Below are 11,467 nucleotides of genomic sequence, written 5' to 3'. Positions count from 1 at the left end.
GAAGGGGGAGACTAATCTCATCTTAATATTACTGGTGCGAGGTAACCCAGATGATTACAGAGACTAAGTAGAAAGCTCAACTCTGCCCATTCTGCACTGTGGACCATTTTACTTGGGATAAATTCTGAAAAGTTTTAAAGTGCTCTCCAGACTGGAACATTACTGAGAATATTCTCTCTTGGGAAATTTACAACCATGCTCCTCAAGGCTTTCAAAAGGGTACAATATCTGTGAAGATATCCTGCAGGCAACCAAGTTGTACAGTGTGCTCTAAGGAGACCCCCAGTGGTGGTCTTTAACACACTGGCGGGAGGAGGTAGCCAGGCAGGATATGCATTTTGTGCTCAGAGAGCATCCACAAAACATCTCTTTTGTCCCCCGAGCTACCATTCAAAAAGGGCTCTCAGGTCACCACCCTTGTGCTTTTTGGTTTGGCTGGCAAACACCCGAGGCCAGCTTGATCTATGCGAGGCCAGCTTGAGTTCCCAGCTAACTAGAGCTACACAGACAGACCCTGTCTTCAAGAAACAAGAACATACAAACTTAAATGTCTCTGAATGTGGAAGACTCCAGACAGACTGCTCAGAGAAACAGCAAGATACAACCTGGGCTGCTGGGAACTTCCCTCACAGGGTGGGGCAAGGACACTGCGGGACTCCACTTTCCTTCAGCCTCCTGGGATTCTTTTTTTTTTTTTTTTTTTTTTTTTTTGGTTTTTCGAGACAGGGTTTCTCTGTGTAGCCCTGGCTGTCCTGGAACTCATTCTGTAGAATCTCCAGCGATTCGCCTGCCTCTGCCTCCCAAGTGCTGGGATTAAAGGCGTGCGCCACCACTGCCTGGCCTCCTGGGATTCTTAAAACTAGGAACAGCCGCCATCAGAGTTGAAGTCAGGACAAACAGCTAAGAGCCTAAGCTCTTAACAGAAACAATTACATACCGTTTTGGTCTTCTTTACCAGACACTGGAAAGGAAAGGAAAGGATATATAAATAGTCTAGTGGCACAAAGGTTGTCTCCCACCACCCTGCCATCACTAACTCCAGTCAGCTCCACACTGAGAACAGGGCCTGGCTGGAGTCCAGACACACACTTGCCTTCCTCACTCACTGTGTGCAGAGAAGTCACATGGAGGAACCCTTGCCATTCCATCTTCTTTGTTCTGAGAAAAACAGATCTACTGGTCTACAGTGACTACTGTGTCAGCTGAGAGGACACCACACACACATATATACACACACACACACACACACACTATCCTTTAAATTGCTGCCTCTGGAGCAATTAATAGGGTAAAAAAAATGTAGAATTTGACTCCATATGAGCAGGGTACACACACCATCCTTTAAATTGCTGCCTCTAGAGCAATTAATGTGGTAAAAAAAAAAAATGTAGAATTTGACTCTTTCTATATGAGCAGGGATTCTGGACAAAGCTCCCATACGGAGTCATATTATTGCCAGGCATGGTGGTGCATGCCCAGGATTCCAGCAGAAGACACAGAGGATGGATCGTGAGCTCCAGGCCAGCCTAAGCTACTAGGTATTGAGACCATGTCTTTAAAAATTAGTAACAGCAGCAGCAGCAGCAGCACAGGTCAGGGTAGTGCACACCTTCAATCCCAAGCATGTGAAGAGACACATGCTGGTGGATCCTCTAAGCGTGTCAGGCTAACCTAATATTCATACATAATGAGTTTCTGGCCAACTAGAGACAGAGTGAGACCAAGAATTTAAAAACTATTCCCAAAGTCTTTGGGACTGGTAGGTAAGTCTTGAGATTATCCCAAAGGGAAAACAGACTCCTTGTCAGGCCCCAAGTCTACAACCACCGCAGTGAGACTTCCCTTAACTTGGTCAGTTTTGTTAGAAGAAGGCCTGAAGCTTGGCTTTTACAGCCATTTATCATACAAGGAATCAAAATGCTCAAAGAATGAAAACCAGCTGGTGATGAGAAAAGAAGATGAGGGTTCTATGTTAAAAACAAAATAAAACATGGTGGCGCACGCCTGTAATCCCAGCACTCTGGGAGGCAGAGGCAGGCGGATTTCTGAGTTCGAGGCCAGCCTGGTCTACAGAGTGAGCTCAGGACAGCCAGGGCTACACAGAGAAACCCTGTCTCGGAAAAACCTAATCTAAAAACAAAACCAAAAAACCAAAACAAAACAATAATTGAAAGCTTACTTAGCACAGGGAACAAGACCCTGGGCGGCTGGTCCCTAACACCAGGGAAGAAAGCCCAAGTTACTGCTATTGTTCTGGGGATGCAGCTCCATGGAGAGTGCTTGCCTAGTGGAACAGCCAGACAAGTTTTTCTTCTGCAGGATGTCATCTAATAGAAAAACATCTACAATGAATCAGTATGAGATGCCTGAAAGGACACCATGTAAAATGCTTTGGGAAGTAAACACAAGGGAAGGCCAAGTGCACTACATGCCTCAAGAATTTGCTTTCCAACCCCAAACTGATTCAAATTAAACAGTGTGGTGGTAGGAATGCGGATGGAGTGGGTGGCAGTGGGAAGACACTGGCCTTAGGAGTTCCTCCATTGAAATCCTGGCTCTCCAGTGAAAGAGTAACAGTAACAGTGCCTTTTACATAGGCTGCTCTGAGGACTGAACTGGGTAGTCAGTGCCTGTCCCCAGTCTTGGTGCTCGAGAAGTACAAATGTGCAGGCTGGCTTCCCCTGAGGCTAACCACATGCGGGATGGCCTGGGAGAGGGCTCTGTTCACCCTGACAGTCCTCACCCAGGTGCTGGAGTCCTTTCTGATCCTTGTAGAGCCGAGTCACCCTCTCCATCAGCTCCCACTTCTCACAGCAGCCCTTATAGTTGACGAAGTTGCGAGCCAGGATCTCCTTCAGCTGCCGCACGGTGAGGCCTTCAATGTCCTCCAGGTGCGTCAGGTCAGACAGGGAGGCCCTCCGGCCTGGGACGAAGCTGTCCTCTGAGTTAATGGACTGCAATGGCAAAGATGTGATGAGGTAGTTCAGCCGTGTCCTTGCACGCTCTCTTCGAGGACCCCAGAGCACTCACCAGAAGGCACTTTCTTGACCAACATCAAGGAACATGAAACAGAGGGTACCTGCTTGACTCAGCAAAATAAACTGGTCTTTGCCTGCCCCATCATGTGCTTTATGCAGACAGCCACACTCTGGCATAGCAGTACTATGCATACAGGGTACACTAGCTGGCCAGAGGACGCCGATTCTCAATGCTGCTGCCTCCACTAAATATTTTTCAAGTTGTTCACTATCCTGAACCTGTTACCCTTCCACAGAGGAGACAACTGTCCTGCCACTCAGGGTTCCTGAGGAAACCCCAGATGTGGTACTGCCTCTCGTCAGTACTGACTCCCTGGCAGGACTCCATGCATGGGCTCAACGAAGCTCTCTGACCCTCCAGAATCGTGCTCTGTACTGGTCCCTTGTGTGGCTGAGGCCAGAAAGCCTTGTCATCTTCCTTCCTTCTCCAACATTTGCTACTGCACCCCAGACCACAGGACAAGAACAGGGCTTTCACAGTGTACCCTCTGGCAGCTCTTAGAAAGTCAAAGGCCTGGGACCACAGCATGGCCCGAGGTTCCCCAGCCTCTACTGTAGACTCAGGTCTGCCTGCTTACACTGATGGCAACAAAGATTCATCTGGAAGGGCACTACTAGATTCAAGGACTCAGGACTATCCTCACAGACTGCCCTTCTTGTTGCACTTGAGTGCTGAGGCTCCTAGGAACTTCCCGAGAAGACCAGGCAAAGAACAAAGGTAAAGTGCAGACTGAGCAGAGGCCCCACCTGGGTCTCCTCCTCAGTAGGTACTCTGGCTGTGCTCTCCAGGAAGACGGGCTCCTCGTGGTCCTGAGACACATGGCCAACGGCCTGTGGGAAGAGAAAAGCGCCATCACATCCACAGGGATGTCCCAGTGACTTACAAACCATGGGCCACTTTCAGTTCATACCAATGTCCAAAAATACATTCCCATCTCCCTCCAGAAACAGGGCTCCCAAAGGAGGACCACAAATGCCTGCTCTCTAACAGCCAAGTCTCACAGCCAGAGTCAAGACACACAGATTTCAATGGATGGAAGCGGCATCAAGTACAAGGATGTGCTGCCTCTGCCCAGCAGTGAGGGCGCCATTAGCCACCACCTATCACCAGTTTGTGCTCAACTTGGACGGTTGAGGTGAAATGTTTCTCTCCAGCAAGTCTCTTAACAGTACGCCAAAGCCACCCCCAGCCTCCACCCACTACTGTGGTTCTGCCTCTGGACCAGTGCCCACTAGTTTTTTCAAACACCTCATTCATGTCTTTATTAAGATCAATCTCGGGCTAGAGAGATGGCTCAGTGGGTGAGAGCACACTGACTGCTCTCCTGAAGGTCCTGAGTTCAAGTCCCAGCAACCACATGGTGGCTCCCAACCATCCATAACGAGATCTGACAGCTACAGCATACTTACATATAATAATAAATAAATCTTTGGGCCTGAGCAAGCAAGGTTAACCAGAGCAAGCAGGGCCGACTGGAGCAAGCTGAGCTGACCAGAGCGAGCAGAAGCCCTAAATTCAACCCCCAGCAACCACATAAAGGCTCACAACCATCTGTATAGCTACAGTGTACTCATGTACATAATAAATAAATAAATCTTTAAAATCAATCATCCTGGCCTCCTCAACTGGCCATCACCCGCCTCCCCACCACACACACACAAACACACAAAGTCACATTCTGCATTCTCTCACATTCTGGAAATGTGTTCTAACCAGCAGGACATGCACGACACCCTCCGGAGCTGTGTAAGTGTGTTTGATGACCATAAGAACCTGCCCCTAAGTACAGGACACAAACGCCTCAGCTGGGGTTCCATTCTGTTCAGCATTCTACCCTCTCAAAAAGGCCCACCTTAACCAGACTGCTCAGAATTGTGACCTCCTGACTCTATTAACCATTTCTGCCATAAACCCCCGCCCTAGCTCCTCCTCTTCACTCTCAGCGGCCTCCAGGCAAAGGGCCGGTGTGAACTCAGAGCAGCAGGCATGTCTGCGTGCACAAGCCTTTCCCCTAGAACTTGGATGAACAGTGAAGAGACAACCTGGGGAATTAAACTGACTGACAGCTCCAGTCATTCGCCAAGAGGGCAAACAGTTACAATGGAAACGAAAAGCAGAGCTTAAGATACCCTAAGCGATGAAAGTCGCACCTCTGGGGTTGCAGCTGGCAGTCTGCACGACAACTCCAGCTTCCTCCTAGCTTCGGGTAGACTGGCCAGTTGCATACTGTCACCTTGGTATTACCTTGAGGTCTTACCTGGCTTGTTCCTGAGTAGACAGCTTTTGAATGTCTTTTGTTCCCTAGAAAGAGCAACTGGAATCCATGTTGCAAACTCTCTTATCTTCCCAGTCTGCCTGCTGGCTAAATAAAAAATCTACAACTAGCATCTATCTGACTACTGCTCAGCTTATTACACACACCTCCCTCCCTAGCAAATACTGCTAGCACATCAAAGCAGAAGGACAGAACCTAGCAGGGCTAGAACTGTTAGCTTTGCATCTGGGGTACAGCTCACTGCGACTTATGCAGCACACAGCCTTGCCCAAGTTAGTTAACTTCCCCATGCCTGTTGTTTCCTGTTTCAGGTATCATCGGAACAAAAGCTGACACTACAGAGGAGAGATACCCAATAAATAACACATGGTACAGCATGACCTGTCAGTACAGGAAAGTTCTGGTTAGTGACAAAATGATGTTTATAATCTTACAGTGAAAAAAAAATCTCCTGGAGGTTTGTTCATTTGCCCCTCCCTCTTCCTCTTTTGAGACAGAATCTCATGCAGTCCCAGGCTGGCCTTGAACTCACTATGTAAACGAGGCTAGCCTCAAAATCCTTACATGCATGCTTCCGTCTCCCAAGTGCTGAGATTGGGGTATACAACACCATACCTGACCTGTCTGAAGGTTCTTCATGAAAAAATATTTCCTCTGCTTCCTGTCCTTGCTCACTGTATTACACATTAGAGTGCCTCCCAAAACCAAGCAAAAAGGAACGTATAGCAAGAGGTAAAACCTATGCAACAGACCAAGCAAGAGTCAGAGCTCACGAAAGCATTAATGACCAGTTGAGGAGAAAAAACAGACTTCAGCCAACCCCCAACCCCGGAGGAGTTAAATGACTGTTTTGTAGTTAGATTTTGCCATCATGCTGGCCTTTAGATGTGTTAAGAGCTGAATGAGTGGTTGGTCCTGGCAAAGGAGGTGACTGTAAACTAGGAGCACAGCCATCCATGTCATAGGTGAGAAAGGACATGCCAGGTCTCAGCAGTTCTGTGCGTCACACACATGCTATGATAGCTGAACCTCTCTAAAAACCAGCAAGCCCAAAGGGGTTTCTTTCACTGTTCTAGGCTCAAAATGTGCTCTAGATGACCAAGGAGTCAGAGACAAAAAAACCTGTGGGGTTGTGCTAGAGCTCAATGGGAGAGCCTTTGCCCACCACGCTGAAGACCTAGCACCAAAAGTAAAAGAAAATGCAGTCAGGCATAGTGGGGCACACCTTTAATCCCAGCCTCAGGAGGCAGAGCCAGGTGGATCTCTGAGTTCAAGGCCAGCCTGGTCTACAGAGTGAGTTCCAGAATAGCCAGGGCTAAGAAAGGGGGGGGGTGCGGTTGGGGGAACCAGTGGATAGAGATCTAGGTCCTAATCTTTCTATGCCCAAGCTCCGTGACTTGCAGAATCAGTGAGGGACTTCTGCAGATCTGTGTGACAACACCACTTCTGACAAACCCCAGACAAACCCCAGAGCGGGTCTCATGCTTAGCCTGTCTGTCAGGGCTTCCTAAGGGCGGAGACAGGGCATACTGAGTATGGACTCTCCACTCAACTTGCTGCTCTTGGTTTACAATTTCCAGGCACTACTACGCAACAAGGAGGCAGCTTACAGCCAGCCCCACAGCACACTAACCTACGCTGTTCACACCCAGTGCGCGGGACAGCAGCAAGGCACTTCCCAATGCTTCCCATCTCTCCTCTCCCTCACCAGCTAGATAAGCTAGATCAGTCAAAAGGGCAGTAAGCTGGAGGGCAACATGGAACCAAACTAGAGATGAGAATGATTTTCCTCACACTATTTCTGAAGCAATGGAAAAAAAAAAAGTTTAAGTCTAATTAGGGGATGAAGGTATCACAAACAAACTGCACAAAAACATGGTATTAGGCCTACCATCCCTATAGCCAAAGCTTTAGCCTAATGATCAGAAAACACCACTTCTAGAATCAATAAACAAAAAGGCTTTACACCATCTAGACATTATACTTGACACCCCATTCCCAAAATGCAGTCGGGGAGGAAAAAAGGGTCCCAGAGGAGAACAGAGGCAAAGGCTGCATGGTGGCTCCTACCTGCTGAGTTTCCTGGTCCTGGGCTAAGGGAACAGAGGTGACTTGTGCGGGTGAAGAAGGGAGGCCAGGTGAGGTAGGAGGTACTGTGCTGGTTTGAGACTGGGTCAGGAAGGCCTGGGGCAAGGTGGGAGCACGAGTCCTGTCCGCCTCAGAAATTACAGGCTGCTGGCCAAGCACCAGAAACACCAGCTCTTCTTTCTCCCGGCACATTTCGGTAGAGATGTCGTGGAGGCTGAGATAGTCCCTCAGGTCCTTCACCTTCATCTTCATGAGCTCCTCCCGCTGAAAGGCCGTGGCTCGGAACCGTAGGCAGAGAAGGCAGAGGCGTGGCCCATTCCCTTCTTGGCTGGAACAAGTCATGCAGAAGTTTTTCTTACAGTCCAAACAGGTCTGCTGCTTAGAGCAAGAGACAGAAAAGCATGTCAGCTTGAAGGAACAAGGCAGAAAGCAGTGGGGACCGCAAGGCCACCAGCAGCCAGCAGGACATCCCACAGTAGCTCTTGCTCTACTCAACTGTTGCCTAGATCCAAGGTAGGAGCCATGCTACAGCTTTTCAGATTAAAGGCCACTTGGAGGTGGCAGGCCCTGTGCCTGCATCCACCAACAGGAAACCTGACATTTATATACCGTGTGTATACACAACAATCATTTACATTTATAATTTCATTTAAGGCTTATGTGATTTCTTAATTCACACACACACAAACAAACCAGGAGCTATTAATAGCAACTCCATATTTGGAATACAATTCATTCACACACACACACATACACACATACATACACACACACACACACACACAAACCTGGAACTATTAATAGCAATGCCATATTTGAATACAAGAGCTCTGACTTTTTAATCAAGTCTCCATGTCAAATGCCTCACAGAGTCATCCTGGGTATGTGGGGGGAGGCGGGGCTCTCTGCTGCTCAGTTTCCCTTCTGTAAGCAGCAGGTGAAAACAGGCCTTCTCTCCCAAGGCCATTGTGGAGATGGCGAACCATGCACTGAGGCACACCTGATACACAGCAGGTGCTAAGGAGGGGAGCTGGACTCGAGCTCCTACCTGTGCCCCTTTCTCTCTCACTGATGAGGAAAGTAAGCAGGTGCATGAGGTGAGTTTCCGCCATTGGCTGGACTTGGTTGTTTAAGGGCCCTGTGCAAGCTAGGCAAGTGACCTAGCACTGAGCTACATCTCCAGAGTTTTTGCAATAGGGTCCCACTGTGCAGCTCAAGCTGAAATGACAGGCGTATGTCACCATGCTCAGCAGGCAGCTGAGCATTGTTAACACGGGTGTCAATAGAACACATTGTGATGCTACAGTCAGATTGGCTTGTCATCTCATTCTCAAGCCCTTTATAAGGTATTAGCGTCCTTCCCTGACTTAGAAACCAAGAATCAGAGGATGGAGAATGATATTCAAGGTCAGGTAGTAAAGGCAGCTAGGACTTGTCCAATGGCCTCAAACATGCCTTGCCAGGTGGGCCACAGTGTCTTGTTGAACCCCACACAAGCAGCCAAGGGGACCGAATCAGAGCCCCAGCTTTTTACTCCCTAGTCAGCCCCCTGTCCACAGAGGCTGCTGGCAGGTTTCCCTGCCCCAGCAAGGCCATTCGGAGTGCTAGGAAGTAGATGGTTCACGAGGTCATTTCGAGATAAATATTTGACTAGGACAAGGGACTGGGATGCTAGCTTCTCTGTGAAAGCATACAGTGTCTCAGTTTAGAGACAAGTGTGACTGTCCCACAAGCTGGCACGGCCTGGTGCAGCCACTCCCACAGTCCCAGACAGCACACCAAGCTTGCTCAAGCTGCAGGCTGTGCAAGCACACTGACATTTGAGCTCTGCTGGAGGCAGTGACAGTGTCCTAAGAGGTCATTCCTGAACACTGTGGGCACGCGCTCAAGAGGTTAGGAACTTCTCATTTCATGGTCTTAGCTGTGACATTAGTGTTCATGTTTCTGCATCTTTTCTTCTCAATGTGGAAAGGAGACAGAGGCTCGGAGGCAGGGTCAGGGCAGCCTTTGTGTGGGGCTGAAGAGTCCACATAGACAAGAGAGTTCTCCTTAGTGTTTGCCTACATGCCATCCACACAGTCCAGACAACGCATGAAAACTTGGAGTTGCATGGTGGCACACACCAGCGCCTTCTCTACTCTGCTATGACAGGACAGGAAGAAAGCGGTGCAGACACTTAAAAGGACATGTGGCCACACCAGTAAAGAACAGGTGTGTCTGGCAGCCATGCAAGTGGGAAATGGGAGTTCCGAGTGCTAGGGGCACAGAATGCCTTGCTGAAAATGAGGCTGCAGTGGCGAGAAGCTGTGGTCCCCGTGTGGAATGTTACTTAAGTCAATGCAGTTGACAGGACCCTGCATGACACAGCTATGAAGCTTGTGTTGCTCAATCAGCCAGATCCAAATATCTCTAAGCAAGATCAGAAGGTAGGGATGACAACCAGTTTTCTGCTGCCCCTACCCACCAAGGACTCCGAAGCAAACCTGCCTCTGAAACAGCTCCAAAGGTGCAGGGAGGAGGCACTTGAGGCTGAAATCCTGGAGTGTGGTGGCAGTGCCATAGAGACAGACAGGGACAGAGAGGGGAGGGGGGGGGGCTGTCAAGAAAGGAGAGGAGAATGAGCAAAGGAAAGGCCTGTGTGGATCCTAACGAATGTGTCATGCCAGAGTAACAAGGAGAAGGCTCTGGGCCTGTCTTCATCAAGAGCTAGCCAGTGCCAGCCTTGGCCAGGCACCACCCCTTTGGCTTTTCCCCTTCACCAGGCTGGCCTGAAACAAATTCCCTGGCAGTGCACTTTCATCCTGCTGGCTCCTGAACCACTGAATATCAGAGATTGTTTACACACACACACACACACACACACACACACACACACACACACACGCACGCACGCACGCACGCACGCACGCACGCACAGTGCATAAGGCAGAGGAAGGCACCGTCCGCTATTTTTCTCTTTCCCCTCTGGTCCATCTCATCTCAACACCAAAAGGCCACTCTTCTGCTCTGAATCTGAATACTATGCCCAAGTTCCAACCAAGTACAGCCTCCGCGGCAGCTGCATGCTTGTCAGGCTGAAGAGACTGGACGCCAGAACTCACTCTGAAACTGTTAGGCCACTGCAACACTACAGCCAGGCATCACCAGTACAGATGGGACAGCTAGCTGCTTACAGCAAAATTGCCCCTTCTTTCCAGGACTGGGGACCCAGGGGGCACGCCTTACCTCTATTCTCTCTACAAGTCTTTGCTGTTGTCTGTGTTTTACACCCAGTGAGCATATAGAAAACAGTGACCACAAAGGGAAGGAAAGAAGGAAGGAAGAAACAAATAAACAATGGCAGGACTCATGCACTCAAGGCAATTCAACTACTTGCAGAGAAGTTATCTTAAAAGTCTCTGGCTAAGAAATGCCAAACCTGGGCTGGAGAGATGGCTCAGTGGTTAAGAGCACCAACTGCTCTTTTGGAGGTCATGAGTTCAAATCCCAGCAACCACATGGTGGCTCACAACCATCCATAATGAGATCTGATGCCCTCTTCTGGGGCTGTCTGAAGACAGCTACAGTGTACTTACATATATAAATAAATCTTTAAAAAAAAAAAAAAAGGAACCTATAGGCTGGAGCTAACAGGGGCGGAGCCAGCAGGGCTCAGAATGAGTGGGGGCCTGGAGCAAGAGGGAAAAAGGGAAGGGAGAAGGGGGAATGTCAACCCCTTAAGAAGACTGATCCTTAATTAAGCATGAAATTATAAGTGAAAAACACTTGCAGCAGAAATCACCCCTAACATTCACAAAATTCACTGTAAATTGCACAAAATTAATTCATAATTTAGAGCAAGAAAACATTGTACCAATAACGTCTTTCATCCTCTAAACTGGTTTCTGTCTTTCTCCCCCAGGGAGTGCTTCAGGCCACGTTGGCGTCCACGGTGGCGTTTCTCTGTCTGACTATGTGTATCCTGCCTTGATCTCTGTCCTGCTGCACACTCCCTAAGCAGGGGCAACCTCTCTTTCATCCCCGGCCACCTAGACTTTAGCACATATTTCCAGTGTGGGAAGAAAG

At 48.9% G+C, this 11,467-nt stretch overlaps 1 protein-coding gene across 8 annotated transcripts in view; it reads right to left on the bottom strand.

The window, feature by feature from the left end:
• Rffl (ring finger and FYVE like domain containing E3 ubiquitin protein ligase) overlaps nucleotides 1–11,467 on the bottom strand; it is a 68,312-nt gene that overhangs the window by 3,950 nt on the left and 52,895 nt on the right. For 5 of the 8 annotated variants that reach the window (XM_052197269.1, XM_052197270.1, XM_052197271.1 and 2 more), the window contains exons 3-6: nucleotides 7,385–7,780; nucleotides 3,786–3,869; nucleotides 2,744–2,954; nucleotides 938–961 (exon numbers count right to left, since the gene is read on the bottom strand). In XM_052197269.1, coding sequence (XP_052053229.1) covers nucleotides 938–961; nucleotides 2,744–2,954; nucleotides 3,786–3,869; nucleotides 7,385–7,780 — 715 coding nt within the window. The remainder of the gene's footprint in view (nucleotides 1–937; nucleotides 962–2,743; nucleotides 2,955–3,785; nucleotides 3,870–7,384; nucleotides 7,781–11,467) is intronic. The other 3 variants (XM_052197264.1, XM_052197267.1, XM_052197268.1) reach the window with 3 other exon arrangements.

The sequence above is a fragment of the Apodemus sylvaticus genome, chromosome 10, assembly GCF_947179515.1.
Source record: "Apodemus sylvaticus chromosome 10, mApoSyl1.1, whole genome shotgun sequence".
In the NCBI taxonomy this organism is placed as follows: domain Eukaryota; kingdom Metazoa; phylum Chordata; class Mammalia; order Rodentia; family Muridae; genus Apodemus; species Apodemus sylvaticus.
The sequence above is the reverse complement of the archived record's forward strand: the minus strand, read 5'-3'. Positions and strand labels throughout refer to the sequence as shown.